Source organism: Oryctolagus cuniculus, chromosome 17, assembly GCF_051225735.1.
Source record: "Oryctolagus cuniculus isolate XC-2025 breed Fujian yellow rabbit chromosome 17, ASM5122573v1, whole genome shotgun sequence".
NCBI classification, from domain to species: Eukaryota; Metazoa; Chordata; class Mammalia; order Lagomorpha; family Leporidae; genus Oryctolagus; species Oryctolagus cuniculus.
The window spans coordinates 6,864,183-6,881,583 of NC_142883.1; the positions used below are offsets into that span (position 1 = coordinate 6,864,183).

Consider the following 17,401-nt stretch of genomic DNA (forward strand, 5'->3'; position numbering starts at 1 on the left):
CTTGCTCTGGCGGATGCGTGGGCAAAGCCGTGGGACAGCAAACAGCAGTTTCTCCCCCTCTCTGCCTGCCAGGAGAGTGGTGAGAGCCGTGCGGCCCAGGGGCGCTGGAGGAGTGGGACTCCCCGCTCACTGCCTTTCTCGGCCTGGCCAGAGTGTGCGGGCTGGGCTGTGGGGTTGCCTGCTGGGCGCAGTGAGAGGTTTGCGTGGCTTCCTGCACTCTTCCGTTCCCGAAAGCGGCCAGTCCAAGACACGAGGGCCCCACCCCCTCCAGGAGCACCTTGGTAGTACTGCCCCTTTCCTTAGGGGTGGGGCACGCCTCTCTGGACAGCTGCAACCCAACCAGGAAGCAGAGCCCTGAGCCCGCAGGGCTGCAGAGACAGCGTTGTGGTTCAGATCCGGGGCAGCCCAGAGCCCCGGGTGGGGTTTGGAGCTGAGCTGCTGTCAGTCTGCCCGTAACCTGCAGGCGTCTCCCGGCTCTGCTGAGACCCTTGCCTGCCTCCCCGCCTTGTGCACGTGGTGGGGATCAAGCACTCATTGATGGCTTAGCACTCACAGACCCTCCCTAGACTGGAGAGAACACATAGCGGTGTTTTAGTAGCTTGGCTGTCAGGGTTGGCCCGGCTTTCAGTCTCGCGTCTTATTGTGACTTGGGGCCAGAAGCCACAGCACCGGGCCTCTGCACACCAGACAGCGAGCCTGCAGGACCAACCACGGGAGATCAGGCCTGGGGGGAGAATCGTGTGTGTGCTAAGCAAGGCGGGGTGGGGAGCTTTGCACTTACGACGCGTAGGTTTCTTTTTCTTTCTTTTTTTTTTTTTTTTTCCTTTCTCACCACGGCCTCTCTTTGGGAACCTTTCTCAGCTCTGGATCTCTGCAGAGAAATCAGCCAGGACAGCCCTGGAGCTAAGTGAGTTAGCTCTCCAGGAGGGTGGAGAAAATATACATCTGTCTAGTGTATAAACAAGGGCCAAACGGATTAGTATCGTATTTAAGACAGAGGAAGAGACGCAGTCACAGCCCGGGCCGAGGCTTTAAATAGATTACAGGGTGGAATTTGCCAACCGCTTTGTAATTCTGCACGAAGAGTGCGGTGCAGAGGGGTGTCCAGGAGCTGATGGCCAAGAACATTCGCATCCGAGGGGCACAGGAGTCCCGGTGTTAGTATGTGACAGTCACCTCCCATCCGTGACCTCCTCCGACCCTGGCCATGATCTCGTCGCCGGAGGTTTCAGTGTTTGCGTATCGTAGGTGGCGGAGGGGCTGCCGCCCATGCTGGACCCTGGTCTGAGCTGCCCCTGGGACGCTCAGGGCAGGGAGTAGGGAGCCCCTGTCCGAGGGGTATGAGCATCTTAGATGAGCGGGTGGCCTGGCTGCATGTCCCGTATGCTGTGAACTCCTAAATGATTAACTGTGCAGCTTTTTGTGGAGAGTCCTCCCCCCCGCCCGCCCACTGTGCGCCAGGCACTGTCCTAGACTCTGGGGATGAAACAGTGAACAAAGCAAACAAACATTCCTGCATGCTGGGGCCGCAAGAGTCACTTGATAAGCAAGCTGTCCCACGCTCGTGCTGTGTGTCCCACAGGGGTGTGACGGACCAGGGTGGAGGGCAGAGAATGCACTGCGGGCAGGTGTGTGTGTGTGTGTGTGTGTGTGTGTGTGACAGAGAGAGAGAGAGAGAGAGAGAGAGAGAGAGAGAGAATTGGCAGACGCAAAAGAGCAAATCCAAAAAGATGCTAAGGAACTGTTCTTGGCCTATGCAAGGCTCTCTATTGATTTTTGGATGCAGTGAACAAATACCAAGTGCTCAGGTGGGTGGGCGGAAGAGGAAGGTTGGGCACTACCTCCTTGCAGATCTGGGCTTCCTCTGAGTGCCTTAGGGTGGCTAAACACTTGCAGGAACACCCCCTCTGTCCCACTCCAATGTCACGCATCAACGTGGAGCGCCCTGAGTGGGACCCCAGATGAGCAGCCCCTGCTGGCCAGGGACAGCCAGCATGCAGCTGGCTTGGGGTAAGGATGCTCCCGGGTCGTGCAGTTTGGGTGATGGGAGAATTTGCCTGTCATTTATTCCGGCTTTGCTTCTGTCTATGGGCGTGGCGCCCGAGCCCTGGGATGTGCCTGCCCCGAGTCTCTTCTGGGAGCGTGGTTCCTTCCAGATCCTAGTGATCGTGTGTTTCTTTAAGGGGATTTCCTCCTTAATCCGTCACCCGCTCCCAAGATGGGATCAGAAAGACCTGAAGCCGGCGCCATGGCTCACTAGGCTAATCCTCCGCCTTGCGGCGCCGGCACACCGGGTTCTAGTCCCGGTCAGGGCTCCGGATTCTGTCCCGGTTGCCCCTCTTCCAGGCCAGCTCTCTGCTGTGGCCAGGGAGTGCAGTGGAGGATGGCCCAAGTGCTTGGGCCCTGCACCCCATGGGAGACCAGGAAAAGCACCTGGCTCCTGGCTTCGGATCAGTGTGATGCGCCGGCTGCAGCGGCCATTGGAGGGTGAACCAACGGCAAAGGAAGACCTTTCTCTCTCTCTCACTGTCCACTCTGCCTGTCAAAAAAAAAAAAAAAAAAAAAAAAGACCTGACAGATGTCCACAGCCTGCCACGGCTCTGTCACCTGTTCACCTGTCATCTTCCCTGCCCACAGCACAAGCCCCCAGAGGGCAGAGGGCGTCTTTCCGCTGCTGAGCCTGGGCTGTCCACGGCGGGGTTAGCACACAGCTGGCCTCAAGGTCGTTTGTAAAGCAGGTGTCGAGTGAGAGTGGCGTGTGCATTTGGGCTTTCCTTGGGCCTCGACTGCCTGCAGGCTCAGCTGGATTTCTCTAGAATCCCTGGAGCTCCCGAGTGTGCTCTCCGAGTCGGCAGGGAGAAATCCGCCTCGCGCCGTCCACGAGGAAATGGGTCTTCCTGATTCGCCCAATGAAGGAAGAAACTAATCGAATGCAGACTCATTACGGCTCTGAAGCGCTTTGAAAACTTCCCCGCGATTTAATTAGAATGAGCTTCTCAGGATGTGTCGTCATGCCAGGAAATGTCTCACGCTGTCAGCGGGTGGGGTGAGCTCTGGGCAGGGGGCCGTGGGCACCGAGGCCGTGGCCTTTGTCCTAGCAGACACAGAAGATGGCCCTGGGATCGAGCCTGGTCTCTCTGCTCCTGAGCCTGGAGCCAGCGCTAGGAACCTCGGGGGTTCAGTTTCCTCATCTGCCCACTGGAGATGATCGTATTGGCTTTTTGATTTTTTTTTTTTTTAAGATTTGTTTATTTATTTGAAAGGCAGAGTTAGAGAGAGAGAGAGAGAGAGAGAGAGAGAGAGAGAGAGAGAGGTCTTCCATCCTCTGCTTTACTCCCCAAATGGTTGCAACGGCCAGGACGGGGCTGGGCTGATCTGAAGCCAGGAGCTTCTTCTGGGTCTCCCACGTGGGTGCAGGGGCCCAAGGACTTGGGCCATCTTCTGCTACTTTCCCAGGCCACAGCAGAGAGCTGGATCGGAAGAGGAGCAGCCGGGACTTGAACCGGTGCCCATAAGGGATGCCAGCAGTGTAGGCAGAGGCTTAGCGCCGGCCCCTATGGGGCTGTTGCACTGATGAGATGGGTAATGTCTTTGCAGCGCACTGATTGCCGAATAGTAAATGCCCAGTACTTGTTGACGCTCGTTACCGCGTATCAGATGGGTGGACTCTGGGGCAGAGCGAGTCAGTGACGTGGCTGTGGGGGCTTTAGACCAGCCTCCCTGCAGGGTGCGCCCCGCTGGTGTCATTACTGCCCGTGTTACTCGTCCTCAGCGGTTAACTCCTCCAGACCTCTCTGCTCGTAGCGGGAATCGCTCGCGCTTCCTTCGGTCGCCCTGTGTGCGGTGTTGGAAGCATGCCCTTTGACCTCACTCACCCTGACCTTCCCGCCGTGGCTCTGGGGGCTGCCCGCGCCGCGTCACGGCATCCACCCTCAGGTCGGTTTTCGCCTTTAATGAGGTGTCATTGAACCCCACATGTGACCGTGACATTGCCAGCTGATGACCGTTGGACACTTATGTGGGTCCTGATTTTTTATTTTTATTTTTTTGCATCATCATTTTGTATTGCAGCCGTAGAGGCCTCCGTCTAGAGAGAGCAAAGGTGGGTAAAAGGCTTGTGAGAAACCAAGCAACCAGCCACCCACCCTCCCCCCCCCCCCACTTCCACGGCCCTGCTCTCTCTTCCCAGAAGCTCCCACTCTGGTCTGTTTCTTAAATTTTCTAGGCCGGCGCCGTGGCTCACTGGGCTAATCCTACGTCTGCGGCGCCGGCATCCCGGGTTCTAGTCCAGGCTGGGGCGCCGGTTCTGTCCCGGTTGCCCCCCTTCCAGGCCAGCTCTCTGCTGTGGCCCGGGAGGGCAGTGGAGGATGGCCCAAGTGCTTGGGCCCTGCACCCCATGGGAGACCAGGAGAAGCACCTGGCTCCTGGCTTCAGATCAGCGCGGTGCGCCAGCCGCAGCGGCCATTTAGGGGGTGAACCAACGGAAAAGAAAGACCTTTCTCTCTCTTTCTCTCACTGTCTAACTCTGCCTGTAAAAAAAAAAATTTTTTTTCCAAATACATTCATTTTACAGTTTCTGTTTGGAGGCAGCGCCCCCAGCTCTGGTGCGCGTCGCGGTGTGGCCCTTGGATCGTCTCCCGCTGGCCTGCACCTCCCTCTTCATTAGTTTCATTGCCTGGCTCTTGGGCTTCCTGGCTGAGTCTCATCTTCCTCTCTTCCGCTTTTTATCATCGCTTTGCTGTGCGCTTCTGCATGGTGGGAAATTTCATGGACTTTTAACTCCAAAAAAACACAAAACAAAACAAAAACCAACACTGCAGATGCTTTTTCTGTGTGTGTTTTTTTTTTTTTTTTTTTTTTTTTGACAGGCAGAGTGGACAGTGAGAGAGAGAGAGAGAGAGAGGAAGGTCTTCCTTTGCCGTTGGTTCACCCTCCAGTGGCTGCCGCGGCTGGTGCACCGCGCTGATCTGAAGCCAGGAGCCAGGTACTTCTCCTGGTCTCCCATGGGGTGCAGGGCCCAAGCACCTGGGCCATCCTCCACTGCACTCCCGGGCCACAGCAGAGAGCTGGCCTGGAAGAGGGGCAACCGGGACAGAATCCGGTGCCCTGACTGGGACTAGAACCCGGTGTGCCAGCGCCGCAAGGCGGAGGATTAGCCTAGTGAGCCACGGCGCCGGCCTCTTTCTGGTTGTTTTCAACAACTCTCTTTGTGCCCTGTTCTTTCTTTCCTCCGCTCCTTGCCAGGGAAGGACGTCTTTCAGGATTGCCTCCACGCGCTCGTGTCTCTTGCATGGCAGTGCTAGGTTCGCCTTCCGTACGCGTGGTCTCCCTGAGTTCCCTGGTCCCGTGGAAGGGTCTTCTCTTCCCCTGCGTGGTCCCCCCGCCACACTGGGAGTCCGCGCTCACCACAGCAACCTCAGAGCACAGCCTGTGCCCGGCGCACGTATCGGCTCTGTCAGTCCTCGCGCGGTGGCAGCCTGTGCAGGTGATGCGAGCTGCCCGGGCGTCACCGGGCTGCGCACTCGCTCGGGGCTCCTTCTCATTCTCCGGTCCCTGGCCTGAGACGAGTGCTGTCATCGTCCCTGATGTGTCCTGGGTTACAGGCGAGGCTAAGCAGCCCCTCGGTGCCCGGGCACCCTCGGCATGCCTCTCCTCTCGGCGGTTGCGAGAAGGAGCGTGGCCCAGGTCAGCACCCCGACTTTGAACTTGCGGCCTCCGGCAGCATTTTGGAGAGAAACGTCTCTGTGGTTTGAGCCACCTGGCTCGTGCCGCGTGGTCACAGCACCTGCAGGAAGCTTGCAAGTTCCTCACTGGACGCCGCCTTGCGCGGTCTGTGGCTGGGCCCTGCCCCCTCTTCCTCCGAAATGCACCCTGATTTCCCCAGCGTCCGTCATGCGCGGGGTTGGCACCTGCCTGGGCCGCCGGCATCTCCCATGGAGCGCGCGCGCTCGTTCTCTCTCTCTCTTTTTCCTTGAGGGGCCTCCCTGCTGCTGTCTCTGCACCTGCTCTCACCCCCCCCCCATCCCTGCCGCTCTGCGCCCTCCACCTCTTCATCCACTGGTTCAGCGTGAGCTTTTACAAATGTCACTCCCCGCCTCGCTCTCCCACGGTCTGCGAGGACCCTGATTACCCAAGTAAAATGATTCCTCCCACAAAGTAAAATCCATGTCCATCCCAGGGCGTTGTTTTATTTGCTTCATATCATTTTCGGAACTGCGCCGCCCCATGTTGGGAGGCAGCTGGGGTCCCAGGCAGCTGGGAGCTCAGAGTTTCGGGGAGGGCACTTGCCCCCCGTGGCCAAGCGCAGAGCACTGCTCTCTAGGAGCACCCAGAGGGTGGGGGGGCAGGCTCTTCACCTGGAGGGAGCCCTGAGCCTCGCGCTGGTTTGTGCCAGGCAGAAGCCCGCAGCCAGGAGGCTGGTGGTTTGTCACCTCTCACGAGGCAGAGCAGTGGAGTTCTAGGTGGCCGGGTTTTTCTCAATGAGCCAGCCAGACAGCAGCTTCCTCTCCTCCCCTCCCACCCCCACCCCGGCCTCGGCAGGGGCTGCTCCCCGGCAGCCAGGTCTGGGACAGATTGGATCCGTGGGGGTGAGCGGTGGTGTGGGGGTGGGGAGGCCGGACCAGCTGGCACAGTTGGCCCCCAGCAGGCCCACAGTGAGAGGGTGCTGACGGAGCGGTGGCCGGGTGCCACGGGGGGCTGCCTGGGGCAGTGTGTTCTCACTGTCTGTGTGACCGGCTGGTGATTAGGTTTGGTCAGGACACCCTCCCCTCCCCCTCCCCTGCCACCCTGCCATCTCCCTGTTGTTTTAGTCTGCACGGAGTTAATAGTTGTGGCAAGCTGAAGGCTTCTGGGAGTCCACGCTAGTGGACTACTCTAGCTAGTCTGACTCTGCCTTGAAAGCGTGCCTCTTATTCAGAGCCACGGGCTGTGGCAGAGGAGCCTTGCACTGGAACCAGAGCCGAGGTTGGCCTTGACTTTGGAGCACAGCTACTCCCGGTGCAGCTGAGACGCGTGCTTACGGGTGCTGCAGCCCAGGTGGGCCTCTCACGCATGTGTGTGTGTCGTGTTGAATTGCACTTTGCAAACAAGAGCTTCGAGGGGAAGCAGCGCCAGCCTCCATGGTTTCTCGGCTCAGGAGTTAGAAGTAGGTTGCTGGCCAGCAATGTCGAGGCCCAGATGGCTTTAGTGATGCGTCAGGGAGCTTATATGGTCCAGGGCTTAACCCACCCAGGACCTGGGGTCACTGAGAATGGAGGCTGGGGGTCCCTTTGGGTGACACTGCCATGCTTGTCTGACACCGCTGGTTCTTGGGGGTTACAGATGACCTGGCTCTCGCCCTGGGCCTGTTGGGTCTTGTCAGGTACTTCGTGATTGTAGTGGGTGACCCAGGCCTGTCCCCAGAGGGACCATTGTAGGGTAGCCCTAGAACCTGGGTGCCCAGCATGCTGTCCCCGGAGCGAATGTGGCTCCTTAGAATCAGGAGTGCATGCAGCCTTTTGAAGTCTTGAAAAACGCAAGTAATTGAATACCAGAATGTACCCAGATCTTAAAGTGCCAGGTCAGTGAGTTTTGACAACAGCCTGCACCTGTAAAGCCCCTCCCCCCCCAGTGAGATGGGGAACTTCGCTGTCATCCCAGAAGGAGCCCCTCCTCCCCACCCACCTCGGTTCTCCCAGGCCACCGCTGTGTGAGTTGTCGCCATAGCTTAGCCCTGCACGCGCCCGTGGTGGGGTGGAATCAGTGTGTACAGGGAGGTCCGCTTGCAGTGTTGCTGCCATATCAGTCATTTGCTTCCTTTACTGCCCACGAGTGTTTCGTCTTAGAGATACACAGACGCGTGTTTATCCCTTCCCCGGCCGTCGGGCTGCGTCCCACGTGGACGAGAGCCGCTGGGGTGTTCCTGTGTGGACGCCTGCTTCCGCTTCCGCTGGGGAGCCGTGTAGGAGAGGAGTTAGGGGACCGTACGGTCACGGTCGTAGCTTTGCCTTTTTGCTTTGCTCTAGCACAAGTGCCCTTCCTTAGTTTGGAGGGGATAAAGCCACGCCGCTGTCCGTCGTCATCACTGGGGAGGTGCGGCTCCGAGATGGGTCAGCCAAACCAGCCTCCCTCCGTTAACCACCAGAATCGGAGCTGACGATGATCTCCAGCTGTTCGGTTTCGTGCTGCAGAGTTACACGACGCTGGTGTATCTGCACGTCGCCAAGGCATGTTGATAAAGTCAGATTAAGTACGGACATAGCCCCCATGCGCTATGTTTGATTCATGCTCGGATCATGCCTGCTGATCGGAACGCCAAATTGGGAAGCTGACTCAAGGCAGGATTCGGGTGGCCGCCCGTCACGGGTTTGTGGTGCAGTGACTCGATGTTGCGTGGCCGGGGGCGACCGCCTCCTGGAGGGTCACACACATCCTCCCCGCCCCTCCCCCCCCGCCCCGTCTGTTCACTCCCATTCCTCGTGACCGCAGTGTCCCTTTAAATCCGTCCTGCCTGCTGACACGTCAGCTAACCCTCCCAGAATGCCCCCTTCCCCCACTGCTGAAGACCCCTGGGTGTTTCCCCAGCGTGGATCTGCTGGCAGAGCAGCCTTGGCCTCACCTGTGACCCCCTGCCCTACCCTGGGGCATCGGTCTCAGCAGGTTGTGACGGAGCGCTGGCACCTGTGTCTTGGACGCTCCAGTCCATTGCGGCGTGCAGCCAGAGTTGCAGACAGCACACCGGCCACCTGAGGTCCAAGGCCGTCCTCTTCACTCGCCAGGCCCGAGCGCGCACCCCGGCCTTCCGCTGGGCCAGTGCCCTCGCGGCTCCCCCAGAGGAACTGTGCCTGCTCGCTGGGCTCGTCCCAGCGCGGGAGGTCCCACCTTCACGCTCCTTTCCAGCCCCTGGCCACGCCTCAGGAGACCCTCCCCTGCCTCCTTTGCTATTCCGCTTTGCTTGCTTGTTTGTGTACGTGTGGCATCTCCTTTCTTGGAACAGCTGCAGGCTCTGTTCAGCTGTCTCTCGGGGTCTCTTACGAGGGTGCACAGCCAGGTCCTGAGAGGCAGCACCCAGATCTGCCTGGGTCTGTCTTCCTCCCCTTAAGCCCTCGGGGTCCCACATAACGTTCCACACTCACCGGGTACCTGCTGATTGACTTTCTGAAGGTAAGTCTATATCTGATTCGGAGCCAGAACGTAAGAGACGCCTCCTGGCTTCTGTCCTCGGGGAGCAGCTACTGCCTTGACGTTTCCGGGTTGCGAGTCTGTGTCTCCTCCTGGCCAGGACAGCAGCCTCCCTGAGCTGGGGTCCACGGCCCTCTGCTCCCGTGGACACTGAAGGCAGCCCTGGTCTGCAGCGGGCCCCGAGCTGGCTGCTGCTACTTTGAATTTGTGGCCCTGTCTCCCGTAGACTTCCATGCCCGTTCTTTTTTTTTTTTTTTTTTTGACAGGCAGAGTGGACAGTGAGAGAGAGAGACAGAGAGAAAGGTCTTCCTTTTTGCCGTTGGTTCACCCTCCAATGGCCGCCGTGGCCGGCGCGCTGCGGCCGGCGCACCGCGCTGATCCGATGCCGGGAGCCAGGAGCCAGGTGCTTTTCCTGGTCTCCCATGGGGTGCAGGGCCCAAGCACCTGGGCCATCCTCCACTGCACTCCCTGGCCACAGCAGAGAGCTGGCCTGGAAGAGGGGCAACCGGGACAGAATCCGGCGCCCCAACCGGGACTAGAACCTGGTGTGCCGGCGCCGCTAGGCGGAGGATTAGCCTAGTGAGCCGCGGCACCGGCCATGCCCGTTCTTTAGAGGTACGACTCATCGACCCCGATATGCCGTGCCTGGTAAGTGAGCCGTGTGCTGTAATTTTGTTTCGCTAAGAGGACAGTTTTGCTTTGTGGCTGTCATTTCTGTACGGAAGGAAAGGCGTGGCCACACCCAGCTGCCGGCGCGTGCTGCCGGATTCCTGAACTCCTCGCAGACTGATGGGGATTTCCAGAGCTGAAGTCCCAGCGCGAGCACTTGAGCGGGAGTGTAAGGCTTTGCCTGCTGTGGGCTAGGAGTTCAGATGGTTCTTTCCCCCACCTGTTATTCTGTGCTGACACCTCTGGTACCAGAGGGAAATTGATAGCATTCTCAAGGATGTCTCTCTGTGGCATTCTGCAAGATATTTTGAGAAAAAGGATTGCATTGGGAGCTTTGCTAGGTTTTTATTTTGATTTTTTTTAAAAAAGATTTTATTTATTTCTTTGAAGTAGAGTTACAGAGAGAGGGAGAGGCAGAGAGAGAGGCCTTCCATTCACTGGTTCAGTCCCCAAATGGCCGCAACGGCTGGAGCTGGGCCGATCCAGAGCCGGGAGCCTCCTCCCAATCTCTGACACAGGTGCAGGGGCCCAAGGACTTGGGCCATCTTCCCCAGGCCACAGAAGAGAGCTGGATCGGAAGAGGAGCAGCTGGGGCTCTAACCAGCGCCCATACGGGATGCCGGATGCTGACACTGCAGGCGGGGGCTTCGCGCACTACACCACAGCGCCGGCCCCCTTGGCTGGGTTTTGAGGGTTTTGGGAAATGGGGGATTCTACTCTTGGGGAACACGAGAGAGACCCTGTTAGTGTCTGCTGTGTGTCCTCGCGTCGCGCTCGCCCTTCCGCTGTCAGGGTGTGGTTTCAGAGCCCTGGGCAGAGACGCCCGGCCCTGCGGGGCGGTAGGGTAGCATGCAGACCATTCTGCAAAGTGGTGGTGCGTTCACCGATCGTATCCCGGACTTGGCTCTGGGATTTTCCTGCGGATCAGAGTGGGGATGTGGGCGGGTGCTGGGTGCCCTCACTCCCATACAGCACCACTCTCCCCGGCTGTGCGCCGCACGGGACCCTCTCCCTTGGCTGAGCTGGCTGCCCCTGAATTTCTCTCGGGACGGTTGCTTGGCCACAGCGTGCAGGGGGAACCTGGGGTCTCACTGCTGCTCACCAGGCTGCCCGCGGCGTGCTGGTCTGTGTGCAGGCCGCCGGGCTGCTCTGGGCTTCAGGCTGTGCTGCAGGCCCAGGCGCCAGCCCCCCTGGGTGTCTGTCTGGGCTCGCCTGGCCCTCTTCTGGCTTCCTGAACGCGGTGGCTGTCGTGTCCTCTTCCTCCCCTGCCGACCCCGTGCCTGTGGAACCTTCTCACCCTGGGTGGTCACTCTGGTGGGAATTTGGGAGTGAGCCGTTTGTGTCCAGTTGACCGCAGTTAAACTAGAAGTTTTACGACTTAGGTTTTGTGCTGTTCCTAATGGACTAGTGATTTCATATAAGCTGAGTAAACCTTTGAAAATTAAAAAAAAAAGATTTATTTCTTTATTGTTACAGCAGAAAACTAACAGATGTACAAATGCTTAAGATAGAGGTCCTACTGCAAGACAGCAACCTTTTAGAAAAAAATTTATTTATTTATTTGAAAGGCAAAGTTGCAAAGAGAGAGAGGGAGAGACACGAGAGAGAGCTTGCATCTATTGGTTCACTCCCCCAGACGGCTGCAAGGCCTGGAAGGGACCTGGCTAACGTCGGGAGCCAGGAACTCCGTGTAGGTCTCCCATGCGGGTGCAGGGACCCGAGCACTCGGGCCGTCTTCCGCTGCTTTCCCAGGCCACAGCCGGGAGCTTGTTTGGAAGCGGAGCAGCTGGGAATGGAACCGACACTCTGATATGGGTGCCGGCATGGCAGGTGGCAGCTCACTCTGCTGTCCACGACGCCAGCCCCCTGCATCTGAAAATCATATTCGGAGGGAAAGTATTCTCTGGTTAGATGCTCTGAGTAGCTGACGTTGTGAATATCATTATTATTATTAAAGAATTTCAAACATTCCAGAGACGGGGTATAGCTTTGGGGTTAGGAGCACAGCTTTGAAATCAGGCCAGGGTGTCACATCCCAGCTCTGTCCCGTCCAGCTGGGTGTCCCTGAGTGACCGAACTGCTCTGACTCCCCACGGGGAGGCTCTAGGTTGCCCCGCGGTCAAGCACACGCCTTCTGACTACAAAAACGGAGGCCTAGGCCTCTCACGTGCTGACCCCACAAAGCGAACCGTGGGCACCCTTGGCTTCTGGTCTTTGCCCGTACAGTGTATGATCCTCGGCTGGAATGATCTTCCCCTGTCCTTTCTCAGGGCTCGGTAACGGTTATCATTTATTTTTATGTTTTTTCAAGTTTTATTTATTTGTTTGACAGGTAGAGTTAAAAAGAGAGGGAGAGACAGCGAGAGAGAGAGAGAGAGAGAGAGAGAGCGAGCGAGCAAGCTAGCTTCCACCCACCTGGTCATTCCCCAAATGGCCACAATGGCCAGGAGTCATCTGCTGACCCCCAGGGGCATTAGCAGGGGGCCGGGTTGGAAGCAGACGGGGCATCCCGCTGTGGGATGACTCATTGGGCCCTAAACGTCCACCCCTAGGCTATTCTCATTTTTAAAATGCAGCTCACCGCGGAGGAAGGGGTGCCTTTTATGCAAGAAACCCAGCCCCAGAGCTTTAAGGTTTCCACGATTCATTCTGGAGCTCCCAGCTTCAGGTGTGCTGTGGGAGGGTTCGTTTCGTGAGTCACGTAATTGCTCATTCCCCCCTCCCTCTTAAGCACAGCGGCTATTAATAGTCTTAGATTTGTGAGGGCTGAGCTGTCTTCCGAAGGCAGGTGTTTAGCAGGCTCATTACCACGGTTTATTAGTTGCCAGCGTTTTCCCAGCACTGAGTTTGCTGGGAGTAGCTTGCATCACGACAGGGAGGAAGGCCCCGGATTGCCGATGTGCACTGGTCCCAGACGTGGGTTCTGGGTTTCTGTGCCTTGTGAGGGGGGGAATGAGGGAGCACCGGTCCTTACCCCATAGCTCTTCAGATTTGTTAAATGACTCCGGGCCCAGGATGGTGCCGTCTTCGGCTGGCGCCGGCGCGGCCAGCTTTGGGTGGCATCCACTTGCTCTGGCACTTGGCGGAAGCCCCTGACTCTCCGTGGACCTCAGTTTTTCCATCCGTTCAATGGGTTGTTTGGAGCAAATAATGTCCGGAAGTCCCTTTCAACTCTCAGTGAGTTGTTGATTCTATCAGTAGCCTCTTGAGCGGGTTACCCATGAAGCTTTGAAAATGGTATGAGGACTTCTTTCTATACCCGTGGAAAAAAAAAAAAAACCTCTGTTCTAAACCACTACTTAGTTGCCAGTGTTTGTCAAAGGAGTGGAAGGCATTTGAGTATTTCATTCGGAAGCTTAAAAAAGTCAGTTTAAAATGCAGGCCATAGATGGGAAAGTGCTGAGTCACTTCCGGGTCGCGCACCCTGACCTCTGCAGCCCGGGTGCTCCCTGTACAGAGCTCATTTAGATAACGGTGACCGGGCAGCTGCTCCGTCCAGGTCTCCAGCGAGGTGCCACAGCACAGAGATTCTCAAGGCACAGCCCCGATTCCGCGCGGGCCACGGTTCCCAGACAATACGGACACGAAGAATGGATTCAGGGCCCCGCAGAGGCCCCTCAGCGGGGTGAGATGGGGAGAAGGACGAGAGGAGAACCCTGAACCACACCGTCCCCTGACACAGCTCCCACAGCACCGCGGTTCCGTGTCTGGTCTGCAGGTGGCCAATCTGAGCTGCAGAGAGCTTCGACGATTTTTCTAGGATGACCTTGCTGGTCAGAGGCAGAGCCGAGACCCAAACTCAGTCCTGATTCTGTAGCTGGCATTTCCCCCTCCTAAACGTAGACCCAGGCAAGGGCTGGGGATGCTTGGAGGAACGGTCACGTGCGCTGGGGCCTGGCGTTCTGTGTTGTCCCGGGTGGAGGTGTTGGGCTGAGAGGCCTGCACATGGCCAGGGGTGTGTAGTACAAGACAGGCTCCTGGAGTTGGCACAGCCAACCTCAGCTTGGAGAGACAAAGCCATGTAACACGGCGTCCGCTGTTGTAAAGTACGCAGCTCTGTGGCATTTAGGGCGCGGACAGCGTTGTGTGACCCTCACCTCTGTCTACCTCTGAATGCTTGCATCACACGCACTGGAGGGCCCAGGCCCATAGAGCAGCCACTCCCCAGGGCTGACTCCTGCCGCCTGTCGGCCAGTAGCCGACTGGCTATTTCTGTGGCTGTCTGCCCTGGATGTTCCGGGGTATGGACGTCCTGCGGCTGTCTTCTTGCACTGGGCGTAATGTCTTCAAGATCCGGTCACATCTTAGCGTCAGTCAACCCCTTGTTCCTTTTCATGGATTGTTTTTTTCTTTGTCTGTCTGTCTGTCTTTTTAGATTTACTTTATTTAGTTGAAAGAGTTACAGAGAGAGGGAGGGAGGGAGAGAGAGAGAGAAGTCGATCTTCCATCTGCTGGTTCACTCCCCAGATGGCTGCAATGGCCGGAGCTGTGCTGATCTGAAGCCAGGAGCCAGGAGCTTCTTCCAGGTCTCCCACATGGGTGCAGGGGCCCAAGCACTTGGGCCGTCTTCTACTGCTTTCACAGGCCACAGCAGAGAGCTGGATCGGAAGTGGAGTAGCCGGGACTCAAACCGGTGCCCATATGGGATGCCGGCACTGCAGGCAGTGGCTTTACCCACTGTGCCATGGCGCCAGCCCCTGGACTTGATGACCTTGTCTACATCACACACCCTTTAAGTGACTTTTCTGGGGGACTGTGTTAATGGGGTTCCAGTAGGATGTGCGTATGGATGCATGAGAAGGGGTTGACTGTGGAATCGGCTCACGTGGTCTCGGTGACCGGAGGTCCTGAGATGCTGGTAGTGGGGCTCAGTCCAGGTCCAAAGGCCCAGAGCTGGGGAAGCTGAGGATGTAACCCTCAGTTTCAGACCAAGAGCCGGGGGATGCAGGGGCAGGGTCGTTAGTGTTTAAGTCTCGGAGTGCGGGAGAGCTTGGACTTCCGGTAGCCAAGGCAAGGCTCCTGGCCTCTGGCTGACCGCCATTCACTGTGAGAGTGGGTCTTTCCCACAAGGACACGAGAAGGAAAAGGAAGGGAGGAATCCCAGCTGGGCCCCAGGTGGGGCTGGGAGGAGGAGACCAGAGGTTCCAAGAAGGGGCTCCCCTGCATCACCTGGGCCGCTTCCCCTCGGAGCACCCCAGTCTCCCACACTGAGTAACTCACCTGTGGGAACGCCATATGCTTCTCACCCATGGGTGCAGAAAGACGTGGGTACCCAGCGGTCACTGGGGACCGCCGGGGACTGTGAGAGCCGAGTGGGAGCCGAGTGGGACCTGGTGGGGGGAGGGGCTGAACAGCAGGGCCTGGGAGGCACCCTGAGTGCTGTGATGAGGACACTCTGTTTTGTCATCACAGGATGGGGTGCTGATCATGTGGCTTTAGAGCTGCCGAAGGTGGGAGCGGGTGGGGCCACCCTGGGACAGCCAAGGCCAGAGACTGCTGGGCAGGTCAAGCTGAAGATGAGGCTCATGGGTCTCTCCGTCCCTGTGTGTCCGGGCAGGTCCTCCCCGCTGGGGAGTTTCCTGCGAATGGCAGCTTCCGAGGGCTGTCGGATGTTAAAGTGAGCGAGACAGTCTGGAGCGGGGCGGCTTAGGCCACGCCAGGGAGGAGCCCCGGGCCGCCTCTGATGGTCTTCTCAGGCAGCGTGGCTCGCGGCGCTGACCCGGTCGGCCTCAGCTCCCAGGCCGCGTAGATGAGGCGTGTCCGTTCTTTCTGGGAGTTCCACGGGAAGTTGTCATTTTCCACGGCGGGGGTGCCCTAAGATTTTTGCTGGGAGAACTGAGCCCGTGACTGTGAGTGAGTGATGACTGGCAGCAGGGGATTTGCGGCTCCCTGGAGGGGTTGGTTCCCTGCTGTCACTGTTGTAATACCTGGTCCTGTCACTCAGGCTGCGATTCTGCAAATGGGTGATGCATGCACAATGTTTTTTTTTTTTTAGGGCAAGGCATCATTAAGTAATTTTTGGAAGCCCATTCAACATTTTGTGTGTCGACGATGACTGTCGTACCCTGACAGTGATGGGCCGGGGGTGTACTCTAGCCACGGAGGTGTCACGGCTTCCGTGAGAGTAAACAGCTGTTGGGTGGGTGTTTGAAGAACCTTTTATCGGATCGACCTCGCTGGCGCTGGAGAGCAACCTCATTTTTCTCTTCCCCCTCGTGGTTCCTCCCTCAGTGAGTTGATTATGGTCCCTGGGCGGTCAGTTCCCTGCACCTGACACTTACTGCCTGGGTGACCTTGGACAAATCGCCTCGCGACGTTGAGCTTCACTGTCTCGCTCTACAGATAGCTTTAGAAAACAACATGTGCCTTCCGGGGTGTTACGATGATAACAGAGGAGATCAAATGCAGGGCTTGGTCCCTGGACACAGCAGGCGATCAATAAATATTAGTTCGCCTCTTCCTCTCTGGAGATCAGAAAATTGATGAGACCGACGTGCCGTTGACTTACTGGTTGTGTTCAGACATTTCGGAGGCTGTCGTGAATCACAGAGGGAAGAGGCCTTCACTGGTGCTCTGGGGAGCAGCCCGAGAGCTAACAGATAAAAATGGAAGGGAGGCAGGTTGCAGCTCACCACGAGGAAGAACTTTGTAATCATCAGAGCTGCGTGAGGACGGAGCGGAGCTCGCGAAGGAACGAGCGGTTTGTCTTGAGAGTATTCAATTAGAACAGGATTTCGCAGCAGCGTGATGGCTGGCATTTGGGGCAGGATAATACTTTGTTAGCAGGGCCTGAGCCGTGCACTGTAGGATGTTAACCCGAACCCTTGGCCACTACTCGTCAGGCAGCAGCAGTAAGCCCTCTTAGCCTCCCCCCAGGGTGCCTGAATCGGCTCCGGACGGTGCCACTCGCTCCTTGGCAGGTAAAATCCCCCCTGCTTGAGGCTGGACAGCAAACCGGACTCCGTCCCCCGAGGTCACCCCAGCCTTACCTAACGCTGCCTTCTGACAACGCCAGCTCCAGGGATTCTTGGGTTTGGGGTAACAGCCATCACCCGGGACCGCAGGCCTGCCACCCGTGGAGTTGTAGGGTTGTGTTTGGGCCGTAGAGAGCACACGAGGTCCCTGCTGCGAAGGCCTTGTGTGGTCGGCTTGCTGACTCGTTGCCCCTTCTTGCTCTTGTAGGTCATGTTAGCCGCTTCCTATTGGTCCCTCCTAGCCCCAGCGGTGGAGATGGCGACGTCATCCGGGGGCTTCGGTGCCTTTGCCTTCTTCCCGGTGGCCGTGGGCTTCACCCTCGGCGCAGCTTTCGTCTACCTGGCTGACCTCCTGATGCCTCACCTGGTGAGTACAGCTTGGCTTCGGGCCGCCGTGTCGGCGCACGCCCAACAGCGCCGTGCGTTGCTTCCTGTGGAACTTGGTAGACCCATGATGTCTCTGTTACGGAGTCAGTGGTATCTAGACAGATGACAGGCGGAAGAGGAACTGGGAGGGCGATTACTTCCTTCAAGAAAACCATCTCCTGGAAATGCGACTAATCATCCCCTTATTGCATTTCGCTGAGTTCTGCCGTCGG

At 57.7% G+C, this 17,401-nt stretch overlaps 1 protein-coding gene across 17 annotated transcripts in view; it reads left to right on the forward strand.

Annotated features, from left to right (window-relative positions):
- The window catches only part of SLC39A11 (solute carrier family 39 member 11), a 443,645-nt gene that overhangs the window by 103,676 nt on the left and 322,568 nt on the right, over positions 1-17,401 (forward strand). For 14 of the 17 annotated variants that reach the window (XM_089317655.1, XM_051825151.3, XM_089317658.1 and 11 more), the window contains one exon: positions 17,011-17,169. The exons of 2 other annotated variants lie outside the window; for them this stretch is intronic. In XM_089317655.1, coding sequence (XP_089173781.1) covers positions 17,011-17,169 — 159 coding nt within the window. Of the gene's footprint in view, positions 1-13,332; positions 13,454-17,010; positions 17,170-17,401 lie in introns of those variants that run through there. One more of the 17 variants, XM_089317652.1, reaches the window with a different exon arrangement.